The sequence below is a fragment of the Sparus aurata genome, chromosome 9 (assembly GCF_900880675.1).
Source record: "Sparus aurata chromosome 9, fSpaAur1.1, whole genome shotgun sequence".
Lineage (NCBI taxonomy): Eukaryota > Metazoa > Chordata > Actinopteri > Spariformes > Sparidae > Sparus > Sparus aurata.
The window spans coordinates 28,548,465-28,568,465 of NC_044195.1; the positions used below are offsets into that span (position 1 = coordinate 28,548,465).

Consider the following 20,001-nt stretch of genomic DNA (forward strand, 5'->3'; position numbering starts at 1 on the left):
ACTAAAATCTGTTCCCTGTACGATCAGTCCATCCCGCCCTTACAAACTGTTCTCCCTGTTGCTGGGATTGTGAAGATGTTAATGTACCTAAGTAAGTATTAGTGGCTCTCTGTGACTCACTGGGCACCATAAAGCATGGCACTAACACTGCCGGGGTTTAAAAGGCTTCATCCCCATTGTAGCCACCAATGTTTAAAAAAAAAAAAAAAAAAAAAGAAGAAGAAAATATGCACTGTAAGGTGCCTCAGCTAAAAGTGGCATCCACCAGCTGGCACGTGTGATGTCATGTATGTAACTTTTTTACTTCTATTTGGTTGTTTTACGAGTCCGTGTTAGAAAAGCAGGAAAAGGGAAATCAACCAGAGGCGACTTAAAGGTCCAGTGTGTAGGACTTAACGCATCCTCAGTTACCAAAACGACATCCCCGCTGCATCGGAACAGTGGCAGATGTACCGGACATTTGTCGCGCGCTCGCAGTTTGGTTACGTTCATGTGAAACGGTGTGGTTTGGCTCAAAATAACTACGTCAATTATGCAACTTCAGTTTCTAAATGTACATGACGTAACTCGACGTTAGTAAGTTAAGATTTTTGTGTGGATTGCACTCTTCACAGTCGGCGCGAAACTGAACCTGAACATCTGTCCCTGACCTCCCGCTGGTACGGACTTTCTCGCTCTTTAGACTACTTCTCCTGACGTCCTCCTTTGCTGCTGCCATAATTACTATGGCCACTAGAGGTTGCCGCCCAATGACCAATTGAAACATTGGCCGTTATAACCTGCGTCGTTTTTTTCCTGCCGAGGACGGGCTCAGTAGGGGCATTTTTGCGTTTTTTTTTTTTCACAATTTTAGCAGAAGATGAGGCGAGGGTTGTTCAGTTGGTTGCGATCTTCAACCTCACCACTAGGTGCCACTAATCCTACACACCAGACCTTTAAAAGTAGAGAAAAAACCGAGAAATTGGGTTAAGAAAAAAAAGAAGAAAAAGAGAGAACTGTGGGATCCAGTGCCCCCCCTCCCCCCCTGACAAATCCAAACAGACCCAGACCAAAGTCACAAGCAATACTCCTGATGTCTCCTTTAATGTCACCCCATCGCTAACAGGAGTCCGAATGACGTCTCCCTCCCCCACTCCTCCTCCCCCTCTTCTGTCCTCTCTCTACAAAGCTGTCTGAGGATTGTTTTTTGTATATTTCCCCTCTAAAGAGACTGCCTGCTTCTAGAGTTTTGTTCTTCTTTTGTCTGCACTAAAGATGTCAACTGATGATGTCATGATATAAAACCGTCCCCGTTTATGGATTGGATGGCAACTATCACAGCAAGAACTGAACTGCTTCTGCTTAACCCATTGTGAGTCCTCGATGATGATTGATGCCCCCCCCACCACCACCACTGACCGAACAAACCCTGCAGCTGCGTCTGTATTTGGGTCTTTTTTTTCTTTGTTTCTGTTCTTCATCGTGGGGGGGGGGGCTTTGACTCCAGAGTGGTCAGTGTTTGTCCACTCGATATTCTCCCCGTTGTCCCTCCCCTCCAGTCGTCCGATGTGTGAAAAACCTCCACCAACAGAAAAAAACCCACAACCTTGCATGTACTACCAACACTGAAGCTGCACCTAGCATGATGACAAACTTTTAAAGGACTCAAGTAGAAAAAAAAAAGAAATAAAAAATAAACAGCTAAAGATAGATATATAAAATGAACAAAAAAGAATAAAAGAGTTCTTAGTTTACTTTTGCACATGGTTGGCATTCTTTCTTCTGTTTCTTTCTGTCTCTGTTTGTCCGCTGGAGAGTTCGTTCGAGGCGCTCCAAATCAAACTGTCAGTCGTCGAAGAAGAAGACTGAAATTAATTGCATCATCGTTTTGATGCTTTCAGGCCACAAAAAAACATTTATGGTGTGATAAATAATTTATGAGAATCATCGCACGGGGGGAAAAAAAATTACATTTGTCTCCGAACAGATTGCTTTGCCGAGCTCGCTGTGATTAAACCAGGACAGTGGTGTAAGTACTGTCAGACAGCCAGAGTACAAATACAATTTAAAAGCAGTTACAAGTAGAAGTCGTTCATCCAAAATCCTGTTCAGTTGAATAGGCTGGTCTAGTGTCCCTGATTCATAGATCCTTTATCTGAGTTTGGCAGATAAGAATCTGTGACCGTGACTCTGAAATCTCAGACGTCTAACTGTGCTGTGTTTTGACAAATCCATGGCGCTGTCCATGGTGCTGTAATGGGGGACAGTTTATTTGCAGCTTTTTCTCTGAGTCCCACCATCACTTCAGTTTCATCATGGGTACATAATATTCTGTAAACTTTTCATTATGCATAATAACTTCTATATCTGATATTGTAGCCTATATAAGGTGTATCTGAGGGTCAAAACACAATGAGATTTCACAAGAAAACAATTGAGGAGCGACTATAGGAAAACAACGGGCAGCAGTGTGTCTCTATGACCCTCTCGCTTTGCTGCAATGACATGTTGCTCATTTTATCTTCAATCATGAAGGTGACACTTCTCTATAGAGAATAGAGTATATAGTACGGTGGCCCTGAGGGTAGAAACACAACAACATTTCAGAAAACACAACAACATTAGAGGAATACTACTCGAAAGCAGTGTGCCTCTACGATCCTCTCAGTCTACTGTGAGTACGTGTTACTTATTTACCCTTTGACTGTGAAGGTGTCAATACCTTGTGGGGTATATAACACCCTGGACTACTTTTTTAGAATGGCCAGATTTGAAAACAGCGACGTGCCAGGGCACCAGACTTTTACCATGTCTGACTAAACAACGTTTAAAACAACGTCCTTTTTATTTTCCAAAAACTTTTTACAATTGAAATGGGATTGTTAAACAAAAGAGCAAGACAAAAACATTTAGATTTTTGACAAAGGGCAAGAACTAGGCTGTTAAATGGCTGAGACCTACTGTATGGTCAAATCTCCAGCAGGTTGTACATTAAGGTGAGAGAAATTGTAGGACCTAATTCAACAGTACTGGAAATAAAAAGTATACATTGGTCAGCATATTTGACCTGTCACACCATGTGACTGAAGTTATCCATCCAGAGGAGCCAGCTGCTGAACATCTGTTTGTACAATTCAATAAAGAAACTATCTGCATCATTATTTGATACAAATATATATATATATATATATATATATATATTTATATATATATATATATATATATATATATATATATATATATATATATATATATATATATATATATATATATATATAGTGAATACATGACTGGTTGTTCCACTGTTCAGGAGCTCGTTTCGCTCGCTGAGAGGAACATTTCAGCAGAAACAAATTCCAAACGCACTCGGTGTCAATCAGACTCAAGGTGAGGCTGGATTAGTCAGACGGAGGTGTCTCATGCATTTACCGCTGTTTTAATCTTCGACTCACACGGGGAGTCGAGTCAGGTCACCAAGTGGTAAGTTTACAGTACTTTTTAAGTTCTGCTTATTTCACACTGAAACTGGTGATGGACGAGTTTATTGTTTTAGCGTGTCATTATGTGGCAAACGTTGATTGGCTCCACATAAACCTTGCTTTCATATTAGATTTTTGTGCGCCACAAGCTCCCAGAAAAAAAAGAAAGGCAGACTTGTAATTAAGTTTTCTGTTGCCACTCCAGTGTTCAGTTGAATATGAGATAAAATCACCAACATTTTCAAAAATGATTCTAACATCTTGAATTGTTTGTTATCCTAAGAGAGATTAAAATTTGTTCTAACTTCTTGCAATTAAAAGATGTTGAAAAGTACAAAAATCTGATATTTTTAACAGAAAATGGTAGAAATCACGAGGTCTCCCAGTGAATGGAGAGTAGCACGCTGTGTGTGTGTCTGTGTCTGTATCCCAGCAGATTCTGCCATCAGATCAATAATACATCACACATAAAGCTTGGCTTTTAAACGCTGGGGCCCTCCGTGCTCACAACTCCATTGACATGATGAAAGCTCGTGAAAAAAAAAAAAAAGCAGATCCAAACAGTAATAAAAACAAAAACATGTTAGGAAGAGTCTCAACTCTTCAATAATTCAGAGGCCATCTGCTGGATCTGAACAGCCCCACTGCTGTTTACATAAACATTCATATTATCACATCTATCAGGATGCAAGTGTTGCGTTTTACAGCAGATCAGCTTGAACAATAGCCAGAAGACGTGCGGGCCGTGGGTGACGTATGAGGGTCAAATGTTCTGCTGGCTGCGGTGTTTAACGTCAGCTGAGTGGAGATTGGCAGCAACTTTAAAACCACAGGAGAATATCTGAGTCAATGTGTTAAAACTTCCTTGAATCAGAATTATTCTGGTGATGCACTCGAGTCGACCCTCGTCTGTAGCACTTAATGAATGCAGTCGACTGTGCAGTTTTGTTGATAATCTGTCAGCCTGTGAAACACGTTTTAATGAGAATGTTTGAATAAATATTTAAGGCTTATTTACTAGAATCCTCCTGACGGATTTCTATAATTCATCAGCACTATGTTCAAGCTTTGCTTTAAGTCATCACGAGTTGGGGTTAAACAGAAAGCGAGTACAGTACAGTCACGGAGCTGTAACATTCACACGGTACAGTGGAGGACGGCGAGGCTGCCCGGCCTTCTGGTGCGGGACGAGTGTGAGAGCGAGGGCAGCAGCTTGTGCCCCTGAGAGAAATGACAAATCATTAGCTCTGGTCCAGAGGTAAATGGGAGCCACACTCTTTCAAGGCCCACATTTCCATTTCAATTTTCTGCTCAACAGAGTTGATGTATGTGGCGAATCACATGGCAAGACCGCTTCTCCGCGGCGGCCGGCTCCAGCCTCCTGTTATTCACCGGCTAGAGTACCTCTGTGACCTTGTGTCTGTGTGTGTGTGTGTGTGAGGGAGGGTTTTACACACTGATAGCGTCGAAAGCCATTGTCACCGAGTCCAAGGCAAAGACACAAGTGAGGGGCGAATCTAGGTGGAGGTGTAGGAAAACACAAATACTTTTCGAGATTCAGTCGCCTATCTAGGAAGTTAATACACTGGTATAAAGATGGCAACTATAAAACTAACATGCTGATCTTTATTTACTGCATCTGCCTCTTAAAATGCAGCAATCTGTGGAGTCATGGAGGAGCTTGTAGGGAGCTGTAGCCCGGCTGTACGAGTATAAACTCCTCTCTGAACGTTTGGTGAATAATTAAAGTGAGAAATACTTAATAAAATGTAAGAAAATGTGCGTCAAATCAATGTCACATAATGCCGTGTGATCACAGAGGGATGCTGCCTGCCTGCCACGGAGCGACAGCGGGACATAATGAGCTGCAGTGGGACGGACTGCTGCAGCTTCTGGCCCGAGGCCCCGACAGTCCAACGGACATGAAACAGCATTTTGCTGGCAGTTTTTTTCCCCCTTCGGTGGACACAGGAAGCAACGCTCTGATAAAGAGTGATTCTGAAACTTTTTATGATCACAAGAAAAAGCGGTAACACTTCAATAACCATTATAATTTACAGTTAATTAAACCCTAGTAAATAGAATGTATCATTAAAAAGTAGAAATTGGCATTTTATTGGGTGTGGCGCCCGCCACAGCTGCTGAGTGCATCATCGCTGTCGTAAAACACAAATCCCAGGTCTGTCAGACGTAACGTAGGTGCTAAATACAAACAGAACTCGTGACGTCATGACAATGTTACGTGTTGAGATAATTCTACCTTCACTGAAGATACACAGAGCAGAAACAAGCGATAAAGAAAGCATTCACCCCGTTACAAGACACCGTACCATCAACATGGCCTGAAGCTGTTTTTTTAAGGTAAAAAAAATTACATAATGTTGCTTTAAATCTAAATATACAATGTATTAATGTTGGTTATTATAAAGTGTTACAGACGAAGCTAATATTATAATAAGATAGGAAAACCAACAATCGAATACATTATCTAATTGCTTTCTACGAGATTGCATTTTAAGATTTGCTCAGTTTTTGCGATTATTGCTACATTGAAAAAAGAGTCTTATTCTTCTCATGTTATTGTGTAATCGAAGGAGTTGCATTTTTGAACTGAAAGTCCCTTTTTTCGCCAGGTATTTCTTATTTTTTATACACCTGTTGAAAAGAAAAATATTTAGAAAAAAGGAAAAAGGCTATCCAAGGAAGTTTTTTGGCAAGAATGTAGATATTTCATTCAAAAGAAGAGGAAGAATAACTGTGGCTGGTTGTGTTGTGTCTTTCGTGTGAAAGCATCAAATAAAAATTCCTGTTAAACACATTTGGAATTGATAAATAACTTAAATGCCACAAAATTCTGTCTTTTTAAAAAAATGTTAAGGGAAAAAAAGCCCAAATGTTCACACGGAGCATCGAGCACAGAACATCCTTCATGTCGCAGAGTAATTGAGGGCAGGTCAATGTGCCGGTCCTGGCTCGATCCCACACAGCCTGAACCAATAATACCGGACTTTAATCTTACATCTCCTGACTTTCCAGAATCAGCTAACAGGGAGCGGTGTAAATTAATTGACTCACCATCCCACAGCAGGCTGGTAATTGCAGAACCATCTCTTTTGGCACCGCGCTCTTACTGATACATTGTAATTTACTTTGAGGTAATGCTGTCGCCGTGTGTGTGAGAAGAGTGTAGATAGGCTAAGTATAGAGAAGAAAGTGTCAAGAGGAGACGCAGATTGAGCTTATCTGTGAGCTCAGGCCTTCCTTTGTCAGAGCGGCTCCTTTTCTGATGAAGACTCTTTGAACCTGACAGAATAATTAAAACGGAGAGGAGGACGGAAAAGCTGACATTTGCATTTTGACCTTTTTGATTTACATGGCGAAAATTGCTCCCGGTTTCCCCCCAGAACACATTATAATAACAGTCTGCCCTTGTGTTTGTGTGTGAGGAGTGAGTGAGTGTGTGTGTGTGTGTGTGTGTGTGTGTGTGTTTAAGTTTGTGTTTAAGATGTGCGTGGGTGTACATAATGGCGCCGTATGCGGTACGGGCAGTGTGTATTTATGAGTGTGTGGGAAGAATAAAAGAATATATTTATGGCGTATTACCCGGCCACCTCTTCATTAAGGAGCTGTTTTCCAGTAAGCGGGCTCTATTTGAATAGCTAAATTGTCCAAGCAGTGTGCAAACGAGGACTAATAGCCCGGTGCCCTTGTCGCTGCCAAAGTCAAACTGAAAAATGTGAGTGTGTGTGTGTGTGTGTGTGTGTGTGTGTGTGTGTGTGTGTGTATGCATGTTCAGTAACAGCATCGCCCAAAATTCAAGGGTTCCTGCTTTGGGTGTAATGTACAGTTTGTGGGTACAACTTTTGCAAGTCAGAGCTCTCTATGCTAATATTAGCTCCACGATACCAAGCTTTTTAAAAAAAAAATTAAAAATGACATGGAAACCTGAGACCTGTCACACCTTTAGTATCTCCCAACGCCTTTCCTCTACGACCGAAGGATTGAAGAGGCTGAAGATGTCGACGCATCCTCACACCTAAACAACTGAATGGATGGAGAGCAGGCGTATTGTCGTCTACCGCGGCGGAGCGAGCTTTTCAGAAGTGCTGGGGATGGACGTGGTTTGTGTGTGTGTATGTGGGGGAGGGGGGGGGGTACTTTTTTTTTTACCATGGAATGTTATTTTATACAATATCATATTTTTTAATTTTCTGTCATGGAGTTTATGTCTTCACTGCTAACTAGGCCTGCACGATATGAGGAAAATCTGCGATGTGCGATAACACTGTTCAGTATTGCGATGACTATATAACTTGCAATAAATGAACAAATATTGAAGTTTGCATGTTATTAACTATACAGCTAATGATGGCTAACGTTAGTTTTGAATTGTTGGTGTAGGTCTTTATGGTCTGTATTGCAGGTGGTGATGGAGGTTGGTTGTGTTTCCTCTAGAAGTTGCAACAACTGTTCGGCATGTTTTACACAGTACCTGTTTGTAACACGTCGTCTCACCTGAAGCCAAAATAAGTCCATATAGCAGAAGTGCTGTTTCTCTTCATCACAAGGTCTTCGTCCACCACATTTTCATCGCTTTTCTCTGCTCCCTCAGCCATCATAACCTGGCAATCACCACCAAACTGATGCTGATTAATTTTGTCAGGTTAGCTAACGGCTAGCTGGGGCTTCATCTGATTGGCCCTTGTATCCAGGGCTCGTCTGATAAGCAAGATGTCGACGTGCTCAAGGTGCATGCATGGTGCATGTAAACATAATGATTTTTCTTATTAATCGTGTGTCAGGCAGTCTTTAGCGATGTGTTTATTGCACATGTTCATATTGCGATGACGACGAAAATTCAATTTACCGGGCAGCCCTACTGCTAACAGAAAAGAAAGCAGGCTCACTGCCAGTTGCAGCTTCTTATCTTGATCTGCAGACTTTGATCATTTTTTGTCATGATTGTTATTATTAGTAATCAAAGCCGGTGTCATGTTTTAAGCAACAACAGGAGAGGGAGGGGGAAGGGAGGCAGCGTGTCGCGTTCACAAATGACCAAATAATCCAGATTTCTTCAGATTTTTACTGCCAATGGGAATTTAAATTTAAATGTCAGGTGATGTTTTCCTCATGGAAATATTTTTTTTAAGCTATCTATCTCCCTCTGTCAACCACAAACTGTCTCCTCTGTCAATAAACTCAAGCGCTGTCAATTAACAGGTGTTTGGGGGAAAGCCCTCCGACCTAACGTTACTAAACTCATCATTTTAATGTTGACTAGGGTCTATATATTGAAGCTGAGATTAATTCTGAAACATGTAAAAACCCAAAACAGCCCAAAATTCAGTTTCTTCATGTAAGACCAGGTCTAGGAACCGGCTGCTGCTGCTTCCGACTCATTTTGATGTAACACCATCTTCTGCAACCGCAGAGAGATGCTCTGATACTCAAAGCTTATATTACAGTCTGCTATGTTAGTACTATACTGAAAAACTCTAGCTGACCCAGAACCTCGCTAACTCCGCCTAACACTGCGCTGACTCTGTTACCTGGCGCATCCGACTGTTTTGTACCGTCGTACTTCATAGAGCATTTCAGAAACGGAGTGTCAGGCCTTCCTGATTCTGTTGAGCTTGTGTACTTCGTCATTTCTTCTTGACTGTTGTATCTCCACTGTGGTTGAGTAGGCTATACGCAAAATAACGCCATACAGTTATGTCCGTAACACTTCTAACCACCGGCTCGAAAAAATATGGAATCACTTTACGTGGCAATGGATAAATCATTAAATCTCCACAAAACTGAAATAGGTTATCATCTGGTAAAAGAGACATCTTCGTGTAAAAAAAAAAGGGTAGGGTCTATGGTAACAAATATGACTCTCACTCTCAAGTAAATGCATTTAGAGGCTGACAGGATTTCTCTTGGTTTTGTAAACCTTAATAAAATGTAAACACAAATACTGAAATTATCTTATTTACTTATACACCAAGCAATAACACACAAACGCACAACATCTCAGATTGTTGTGGTTTTTGCATTAACCAGTGTTTCCCACACATTCAATTATTTGTTGTGGTCAGCTGTTAAGTACAGCTTCAGAGAGTCGCTAGCATCGCTATCAGAAGTTGTCGCCAATGTGTTTTCATTAGTGAATGTAATAATGTTCCTGTTGGTCAGGATATTCCACACACCTGTTGACCATGTGCATAAAATGAACTGCCACCTCTTTAAACATGTGACTGTAAAAATACAACATCCTACAAAATACAATAATAATGCAGACAATTGATTTTCAATTTTCATTTTTCAATTTTATTTCCAAATGTATTGCCAAATGTATTTCCAATTATCTCCAAATTCATTTCCACATTCATTTCCAAATTTATTTCCAAATGTATTTCCAAATACATCTCCAAATTCATTTCCAAATTCATTTCCAAATTTATTTCCAAATTTATTTTCAATTTGTATTGGTTTTTTTTTGTGGGAACCGGAACCCCCCGGGGAAATCCAGGACCCAGATCAAAGGGGTCATTGTCGACGTTTTTGGGAGTGTCTCCTCATGGTCTTTCAGGGGCCAGTGTGTTATCGGTGGACTTCAGGGAGTGATTATTGCTGCTCACTCTACTCTCACTCTCCACTCCACTCCACTTCTCCTCATGCCTGGCTCTCACATCACCTGTGGTCTCTTGCTGCTGGACATTGATCTCCTTTGCCATCTTTTGACAAAGGGTGTCCAGCTCAGCCCTCAAGTTGTGGATCATGTGCGAGCCTACCAACACTGTGTCTGCGTGAGACTTGACTTCCTTTTCAAGCTCATGCTGAAGAGTGTCGGCCTGCTGTCTGACAGTGAGGACATCAGTTTGGTATCTTTGGCTGATCTCAAGCTGTTAAACGCTGATCTTCTCTAACTGGAGCTGAGCGTTGTAAGCCTGCTGTCTGACAGCGTTAATGTCATTTTCATACCTTGGGCTAATCTCATGGTATGACACATGTCTTCTGTAGTTCTTCTTGGAGAAGGTGGTTCTTTTCTTTCTCCACATGAAGCTCAGCTGGGAAATTCTCCTTCTGGCTGAGCAACTCTTCGTATTCCTTTTGAAGGCTCTGGGCTGCTGGACTCCATATTCAAGCTCACGCAGAAGGTTGTCAACCTGGTGTCTGGCATTGATGACATTGGTTTCGTACCTTAAGGTGATCTCGTTGTGTGAAGCTTTCATCCACCCCAGTTTGTCTTGGAGGAGCTTGATCCTGTCCTTGTCCACTTGTCTTTGTTGATTATATTGGAAACTTCGATTTCCATATAATCTTCTTGAAGGTCTGTCTTCTTCTTTCTCTTTGAGTTGTTTCTCACCTGGTTGGCATCACCTGTTGGATCACAGTACTTTGTACTTTGTACACTGTACTTTTGAGGCTTGTTAATGTCCATTTCATTCAGCCTATTGTCTTTTTCCAACTGGTCTCTTGTCTGAGCCAACTCTTGGCGAAGTTGGACTGTCAATTTCTTCTGACTGACATATTTGGTTTTGTCTTCAACCAACTTGTTCTTTAGCTCTGCACTTTCTTGAGAAAGTGCTCGGCACCCGTTGGACAGCCTCTCGCGAGAACTGTCTCTGAGCCGCCGTTTAGAGGTCCTCTGGATACCTTTCGAGTTCCTCACAGACAGAGTACACGTGTTCTGATGGACCGATGTCGCCTGATGACCAGATGTCGTCGATAAACGGATGTCATCTGTATCAGCGATCTGCCTGTTGATTGTTCATTTTGCTTTCCCTCTTTATCAGCAGTGAAACCTGTTGAGACGATTGAACGTATAAAACGATGGGACAGCTGTCCCTTTTATACCCCTGCTGACATGCATCATGGAATCTTTGCTTTGATGATTGAAGGTTTCATTTGGCTTTGATTTTTTGCCAATCAACCTTATGGGGATTTTTTCAAATTACGTTCTGCTCCTTCATCAGCATATGTTCAGCTAGAGAAACTGTCCGATTATCAAAATGTTCAGCTTTTTTTTTTTGTATTTTTATTACATTTTCTCAAAATGCAAAACACACAGCACTGCTCGGACATGACAGAAAAAGAAAAAAACAGCAGAGTGTGGGTACAGTAAATATAAAATAACTATGAAAATGGGAGAAGTGACCTAGGAGAGTGGTGACAAACTGAATTAGCCTCGCAGAAGCTCCATCACAAGATAAAAGTTTAATTCTGTTGGAGAGTTTCCTCTTTCCTGTCAAGTTTATGACCACACTTTTTTGTTTCTTCTACCTAAATGTGTTTCTGTGCTCCCAGACAAGTTGCTGCACCACTAATCAAGCTAAACTGAATTTGCGATTTAATTAACTTTTCACACTGAACAAAACTGCTACGTCCCATAAAATCTGTCAGTGGTAAAGGGTAGCATCGGCACCCATTCCCTGGTCCAATGACTCTGCAGTGGTCACAAGTGTGGACACGCTGTTTGCCCCTTTTTCCAACGTGATACCGTAGTGGACATTGAATTTAAAGATTTGGGCTCGTGAATAGTTTTCCTTCCAGCTCAAAAACAAAAACAGGTCAAACACTGTGTAGCGTTCAAGTTCGGTGAGTTTGACGATAAAACAAAATGAAATCATCTGCATAATCATTTAATTGCAGATCAAGATCAAGCTGATCCGAGATGATCGCAGCCTGAACTTCATTATAAAGTCCGACCCTTTCCGTCACACTGTCCTTCAGAAAGAGAGAGAGAGAGTGTGTGTGTGTGTGTGTGTGTGTGTGTGTGTGTGTGTGTGTGTGTGTGTGTCTGAAGGAAAGTTGTCTCCCTGAGTAATTTCTTCAAGGCCGCGACTGAAAACAGGCGAATGGAGCCCCGGCAAAGAATTTCATACAAACTAGACCACCAGGCTTGCAGTAACCTAGAGAAGGTAAAGTCACGGTACAAATGTTTGTGCTGTTCGTGTTTTCGCATTTATTCCAAACATTTCTCATTGAGGACGGTCTTCAATTATCTATAAATGTGTTTTTTTGTTTGTTTTGATTCCACTCACATCCAGATGTTCATATTTTTTGTCAAGTAAAGAAAGACGTGCTGCATATTGCAGAGCAACATGACAGTTTTTTGGAGGCGTGAAGTGTTGGAAAGGGTTTTGGAGGCAATGTTTCCTTCACAGAGCTGCAATGAGCCAGACAGGGAATTGTCAGGCCCTGGGTATAGGAAAGTCTGAGTAGAAAACACATTTTATTATGAACCCAGGAGTGTAAGCCTATGAAACCTATTCTCGAGAAAAAGCAGCGGAAGGAAAAATAGTTGGGAGTTGCTGAAGAATCATCTTGGGTCCATCTGAAAGACAGAAATCTGAAAAACATCAGAGGGAAGAACACAATTGCTTCAGATGTCGGCGCAGAGGAAAAAAAAAAAAGGGAGCAACGGCGATGTGAATAATTTAACCACTTCTCAGTGATCACTTCCTTCAGTAGATGTTAAAGAAAAATAATATTGAGGAAGTAAAACTTACTGACCCATTTACAATCTCTGTTTTCTCCAATTTCAAAGAAAATAACTGGGTTTTCAGGATGCATCTCATTAGTTCTAATAAGGTTCTGAGTGCGCGTTGTTGACGCCGCTGCAAGTCTGCAGAATTGTCACCCCTGCTGATAAACGTCTGTAGCTGTCAGCTTCACTCTTCCTTCAAAAGGTGAAGCCATAACAATTAAAAAACGCTCGTTAATCCTGGCGATGACAGCAGAAAAGTGCATCCGGGCTATTTATGGCAACGCAGCGCGGTCCCATTCTGTCCAGGAATGGTGTTTTTGCAGTTGTCCTGGTGAGCCGTTAAACAAGAGACGCACAATGAGACCTAATGCACATGTTTGGAGAATTGTCCAGGAAGAACTGTGGATCAAATAATGAATATTAATGAGTGTCAAAGCTTTCAGAGGAGAGCTGAGGAGAAGAGAGGATAGATGGATACTCTTCTGGAATATATACTAAAAGGGTGATAAACTGTCTCTACACTGATTCCTGGATCAACTTTATCAAGGAATAATCTAATTAGCATGAGTGATCATTAGTACAATTATGATTTCAGTGGACAGAGTTATGGGAACTTGGATTTCTATATTATGCTGCCACCTTGTGGTTAAAACACAGAATGATCTATCTGAGAGACGTTATTCAGTTTTCAGGTTATTGTCCACAGAGATTGTGTCCATTATTTCCCCCGTTGTCATCACATAGATGGATGGTAGCTTAAGATAACGGTTATTTCACTGTTAACAAACAATTAATGTCTTTATGAACCATTTATTAAGCTGTTTTACTGTAAAGTTGCAACTGGGTTGGAAGGGATACTTCAAAAATGTATTCTGATAATCGCTAATTAAAAAATGGAGCCAGCAGCGTAATCCAAGTGTCACAACACTGAAGTGATGTAACTTGATTACTTCCTGACACTTTTGGATGAATACTAAACACATGTCAATAAAGATGAAAGAAATATCACTAAGATTACTTCACTCGGAGTGTTGACTAGTATATAATTACAGAATCTTTGCTGGACTCGACCAGTAACCTTTTTTTTTATTTTTTATATCCTGATTACGTAATCCTGTCACATGTATTCACTGGCTTTTATTATTGCTGATTATTATAAAGTGTTACCTCAAAATTCGATTCTAGAGTATCCGCTTCCATTTCAACTGGTTCATTGTGTTGTTCTCTGTTTTTAAAATGTCCACTCTTTAATACCAGTAACAAAGTATAACTGAATGAAAGAAGAAGAAAAGAAGGAGTGTTTAATTCATGAACAACTCCTCAAACGTTTAAAAGAAATTTGATTAATCAATGTATTTCCCAGAATGTCAAACTACTCCTTTAATAGCTCTCGGCAGAACACTATCATAAACAATAGTATGTTAATGTTCTGCGGGTGAATACCCCAACATTATACGTCACATTTACACAGACACTCTCCTCTCTTTCTGTTCATTTTGTCTTTATTGACGTCTGACCAACATGTAAACATTTCAGTGTTGAACACCGAGCAGGACGCCCATTCTGACTGGAAGACGGAGGGAAGTCAGATGGCAGATTGAGCCTGTTAGAGTTCAAGGTGCATCAGGACTTTGGCTTTCCTCATGTTGCTGGCCACTGTTGAGGAAAAATAAGAATAAAGACCATTAATCACATTTATATGAAATTGGTGCGTTAATTGTTTATATAATCTGACCAAAGCATTCATATATGTATTTATTTCTGATCCACAGGTTCAGCAGAGGTGAAACCACTTTACATTTACTGTATGTGGTGGCACTTTAAAACCTTTTTAATGCACCTGTGTTGTTAGGGCAGTGTTGAGTTTGGCCAGAATCATCTTTAAAGCTGCTATTTGTAAGAAAAGTAGATTTTTGAGTCTCGTTCCCAACTCGGTGCTTTGAAAACTGATGCTTTGGGATTGTAAAACAAGTTTTTGACAAGTTGGGAATGACACTGAAAAATCAACATTTCTTACTAAAAGCACCTTTAATCCACCAGGTGCTCTGTGAATTGTCAATTGACTGTTACTCTTTTGTCAATTGATGATGATCATCTTGTTTCAGTAATTCAACAAATTGGACACAGTGATTTGCTATGAAACTAGACAGTGTGTATAAAAGCAGTTGAACCATTCAGTGCCCTCCTGCTGCAACCTAAAACCTGCAAACGTCCCTTATTAACACCCATCCTCTCTGTCAGACCCCTCTCACAGAAAAAGTTTGTCATCTGTCAAAATATCGAGGTGATGAGAAAACGCGATGGCGGCTCGGTCCGTCCTCACGTTCCTGACAGGTACGGTGTGCAGCACTCCCTCCTCCCACCCATCTTTACTCCCCCGAACTCCCCCAGTCACTTACAGATTTCTATGTCAGCTGGCTCGTAGGTGTAGAGGTGGTCCCTGTACTTTCCTTGAATGTCTGTGCGCACCATCAGGGTTGGATCTGCAGAAAGACATGCCACACAGCTGAGGAAGAGCGAGCAACGTGATCCGACTGTGATGACTGTTACTGCCATCACTGCCGTCCATTGTCTCATCCACCTTCTTTTCTGTAGTTACAGTCATTAAAAGCCACTTGTCGTGAAAATATGAAGGGAAAGCAAACAGAGAAAATTAAAACAGAAACATAAAAACAGACGACAGGAGTCAGTTTCAGTGAGGAAACAGCCGAATAAACTGTTCTTTAGGGCTGAGAGAAAAGAAGAATCTCCAGTCCCAATTTCTCCAACACTTCCCACACTATCATTAAGAATACATAACTACTCAGTCGGTTAGCCTTTATTCCTTTCCCCCTCATCAGCGCCGTGTCTGCCATCTGTTAGGTTTGAGTCATTATTCTGCTAAAAGGGCTGAAAAAGTACTGTGAGACTGAGAGAGTCTCAAAGCTAGTCAAGACACTCGGAGGAGAGTGAGTTCAATGAGGGAAATCAATTTTTCATCTGACCGCCCTGTTAGACTATAAAGTGATGGTTGATATATTTTGATATAAGGTGTAACTATTTACCAACAAAGAGGATTCTGGGAACATAGTAGCCATCAGGGGCCAGATGCTTGTCCCCAGACTCTTCCTGTACACAAAATAAGAGAAACAGAAGAATTATTAGTCAAAGATGAGGCCAAAGACAGGGTGGAAAAGACGGTTCCCTCTAGATGCTTTCTTGTTCGCAGGTTACTTTTAACATTTTATTATGCCTGATATTTTTACAGTGTCCATGATTCACTTTAAGATACCTGAATAATTTAGATTGTATTATCGTTTACGTCATCCGAAAGAAAATATACATAGACAGGTAAAATTCTATGCTTATAAAGTAAAGGTATTCCCCTTATATTTTATACTAAAAATGAAAGTCACCCGTACGAATAGTATTTAAAAAAAGACTGAAGGTATCTGATATGAAATGGACTCATGTAATACAAGTCATTCTCATTCTAGTTTAACTTTATATTATAGCTTCTATGTTAATGTATTTTTTTTTTTGATCATTTTTTATCTTTAATTTTAACTAATATCATCTGTTTTTATAATCTTTAATCTTTTTTTGTCCCCTTTGTTACGTTCTGCAGTCGTTCTGTCTTTAAACTGAATCAGAATCAGAAACTAACTAATCTGTGTGAAAGGTGCTACACAAATAAAGTTCGGTTGATTGATCTCAATTGTGTACACTGTATTTTTCACATGATCAGTGAACTCACCACCAAGTTGAGCATGATGAAATCCTCTCTGGCCATTTTCATGATGGACTTATTACCAACAAAAGCCTTCTTCAGTGCTGTTAAAAGAATTGTTTAGCTTAGATTTGAAAAAAAAAAAAGTAATCAGGTAAAGAAATCAAAATTCCAAGGGGCTGCAACACACTGATACAAATAAAAAAAGGAACATGAGCACCAGCAGAAATTGTTATTGTGTTCTGGTATTTTCAGTCATCACCAACTGTCATCACTCGACCTCGTCTCTCTTTGACAGACACAGAGGGTGAGGAACAGGTTCTTCAGGTGAGACCTACTGAACATCCACGTCTGCTTGTCTTCTTCTTGCCAGAGTTAACACAAGGTAATGAACTATAATTGTATGTGACCCAACCCACCTAAACCTCACATGTTAGGTGTTCACAATCAGAATGAGGCACTGGCATGTTCAGGCATGCAAATATAGGCTGTAAAATATTGTACTTTTTTCCTCGAATCTGACAAAAGTCAAAAGTAAAAGCCAGACTTTGCCCTGCAGGTGGTATTTATTGTTTATGTGTTGAGAAATGCCAGTACAGACTTCCATTGAGCTCACTTCCTGGCAAGCAGCTGTGTGATTAATGACTATAATTCTTTTCTATTTTCATTGCCTGTTTGGCTGGTATTAAGGAATGCACCCACTGTGTTCCCCGTGAAACCAAGCCCAGCTCCGGGTTAGAAGGACAGCGCGGGATGTGCAATGTTTTTACACTCAACATTTCTTTTCTTTTTTGTTGTTGTAATAAACCACAGTTGCAGCAGTACCTTTACTGTGAGGGCAGTCTTCTTTATGATGGATGACCATCAACGGCTTCTGACTGTGAGAGCAAAACCACAGAGAGACACAACTCAACACTGTCCTCAACACAATGCACACAATGATGGGCGTGATGCAAAACGTAATCCCCGAAAAATCCAAGTCCTCGTGTCAGATTTTAAAAGAAAAATGACAAACACAATGTCATTATTCAAGAATCTCTTAATAGGTTTCTGGAAATATCGGTATCTGTTATTAGAAAGCAGAATTAGAAAACAATCTCCTGCTTTCTTAGTCAATATTAAAGGATAACTCCACCAATTTTACACTTTAAGGTCTTTAGTCTTTTGTGTCTCCAGAGGAATCTGCATGTAATCCAGTAAATTTATCAGATTACATGCTGGAGCCACAAAACATTTCTACCACACATGCAGTCGTATTCCTCAAGACTTGTGAAGACACATTAGAAATAGGTGTAAAATAGATGGAGTTACACTTTAATTCATATGCATAGCGTCTGTGTTGCCCCAAGCTTTAGGATGCAGCTATATTAAGGAATTAAAGGGCGCAAATTGCACTTTCAAAGCCAAACTGAAACTTTAAATATTCAAAATCGTCATCAAGGTGTAGAGTCTTACCTTTGGACCATCTCGTCCAGGCCATCTGAATAAGTTTTGACCCACTTAATGCTATGACCCCATCCTGTAGGACACAACAGCAATGCAGTCAACAGCAGTGAACATGTCACATAGTGCTCTGTGGTTGCATTAACAAATTCAAATTCTGGACTTTATTTGAGTGCCTCGTGACACAAACTCAAGTTCATATCCTCGAGATGTTAACTAACGCTGTGCATGCTTGGAAAAAAAAAAAAAAGGGAAGATCACACACCTCTCGACAAGTCAGGAGACTTGCTTTTGGCTGCTTGTTTTCCTTTCTGTTTCCCGGCACTGGCACAGATGCCAAAGAACAAAGCGAACAAGACCCAGCGAAGCATCACTTCCTGTCCTTTGAGAGAACTGCAATGACAGGCCGGCTACTGGATTAGAGTGAAATTCTGTCAGATGTTTATTTCAAAGACAATTTAATTTGTGCCCCTTTGTGATCAAGGGATTTGCAAAAGAGCACACGTGTTTTCCTGTGAAAGGCCAACTCACCAAACACGCTTGACAAAGCTGAGATTCAAATGGGCGGCACATACATAGAAGACTTCCTTAAATCTCATCTTCATCTACAATCTACACTTGACATTACAGGAAGAGCTCTGACTGCTCCAATGTTGGAATATTTATTTTGTGAGCATTATTTGATAAAAAAAAAAAGAATGTCACAATAAATCACTACACTACTACTACAAACTTAAAGAAAGATTAAAACGATCACTAAAAGTCTCACAAATCCTAAATCATACACATTTTAGTGATAAGCTTTTAACTTAAGGAAGTATCTGGCTAATATAGAAAGTTGTGTCAATATCTATAGAAAGGTCAATGTTAGTTCAAGTATATCTATCTGAAGTTGAATATAGGGGTAGATATCTTACCTTGACAGAATGGAGCAACAGGCATCTGTGCTCAGCCTCCTATACACCTGCTCTTTTACCTGCTTGCTTTTAACTGAACTCACCAAACAGGTATATCATAGGAGTGTACTATAAATAACGTCATTGTGAGGGTGGCTGGTGTAGTAAGAGTGGGAGACGAGTCAGACTCCACAATCGAGTTACACCAGCAACACTCAGCAGTGGACTGTTTCACAAATCTTATACACCCATGTGACAACTCTTTAACCCTTCAATAAACTGCAGGTTTTATCTGATTACTGACTTTATCACCTTGTGACAGTCCGGTGAAGGGTTTAGAAAAATGCATAGCACAAGGCAGTGGTTCCCAGATGGTGTGGCATGAGGCAAGTCAAGGTGTGTCTTGGGAAGTTGTTACAATTGAAATACACAAGAAATAAATTATATTTGAATTTACTATATCCTTTGTTGTACACATCCACTTCCTGATAGAGAGGCAAAATCCATACCTAAAAAAAAAACCTTTAAAACCCTCCAGGGAGCCAAAAATAAACATGTACAAAGCAGATAACATGTGTTGTAATGGCTCTTTTGCACAGATATGAATGCAGGTGTGCCCTGAGATTTTGGCTAGGGTACAAGGATTCATGATCTTTTAAAGGGGCTCTGTCTCAAAAAGGCCCGCTCATTTTCTCATACTTATATTTGATGTCAGTCTGAGTGTAATTCGATCTTATTATTGCGAGGGCTGCTAAGGTTTTTACCCTTGCTTTCCCTGTGTTCCCTAGTGGTCAGTGGTTGATGCCGTGCAAGTAATCCCTTCTCTATCCTGTGAACAGAGTTTCATGAAAAAATAATAAATCCAAACTGAAACTAGGAAAACGAAAATCAAACAATGAAACACAACTGTGTTAAAAATAATACTTTACTAAATAATACTTGACTTCTAACTACCTGCCTGCCTGCCTGCCTGTCTGTCATCTGCGTTGTTGCAGATTGTTAGCTGTTGCTATGGTC

The 20,001-nt window shown here is 40.4% G+C and overlaps 1 protein-coding gene across 4 annotated transcripts; it reads right to left on the bottom strand.

Annotated features, from left to right (window-relative positions):
- Nucleotides 1-14,420: 14,420 nt before the first annotated feature.
- On the bottom strand, nucleotides 14,421-19,980 carry LOC115588289 (anterior gradient protein 2-A-like). Of its 4 annotated transcripts, none has more exons than XM_030428785.1 (9): nucleotides 19,297-19,672; nucleotides 19,006-19,078; nucleotides 18,354-18,481; nucleotides 18,101-18,164; nucleotides 17,471-17,523; nucleotides 16,673-16,749; nucleotides 15,981-16,044; nucleotides 15,336-15,419; nucleotides 14,421-14,592 (listed from the first exon to the last, which is right to left on the bottom strand). In XM_030428785.1, exons 1-9 carry the CDS (start codon nucleotides 19,331-19,333, stop codon nucleotides 14,543-14,545), a joined length of 630 nt encoding a protein of 209 aa, XP_030284645.1. In that variant the 5' UTR covers nucleotides 19,334-19,672; the 3' UTR covers nucleotides 14,421-14,542. The 4 variants fall into 4 exon arrangements, with proteins under 4 accessions (XP_030284645.1, XP_030284647.1, XP_030284646.1 ...); XM_030428787.1 differs by lacking the exons at nucleotides 19,006-19,078; nucleotides 19,297-19,672 and adding exons at nucleotides 19,749-19,813; nucleotides 19,939-19,956 and having other exon boundaries at nucleotides 14,428-14,592; XM_030428786.1 differs by lacking the exons at nucleotides 19,006-19,078; nucleotides 19,297-19,672 and adding an exon at nucleotides 19,943-19,980 and having other exon boundaries at nucleotides 14,428-14,592.
- Nucleotides 19,981-20,001: the final 21 nt, after the last annotated feature.

Coding starts and splice junctions, on each gene's coding strand:
- LOC115588289 (XM_030428785.1), bottom strand. CDS start 19,333: ATGCATTTTTCTAAACCCTTCACCGGACTGTCACAAG. Junction 18,482..19,005: donor TGTTGCTCCATTCTGTCAAG/GTAAGATATCTA, acceptor CTGTCATTGCAG/TTCTCTCAAAGGACAGGAAG. Junction 16,045..16,672: donor TCATCATGCTCAACTTGGTG/GTGAGTTCACTG, acceptor TTTTGTGTACAG/GAAGAGTCTGGGGACAAGCA.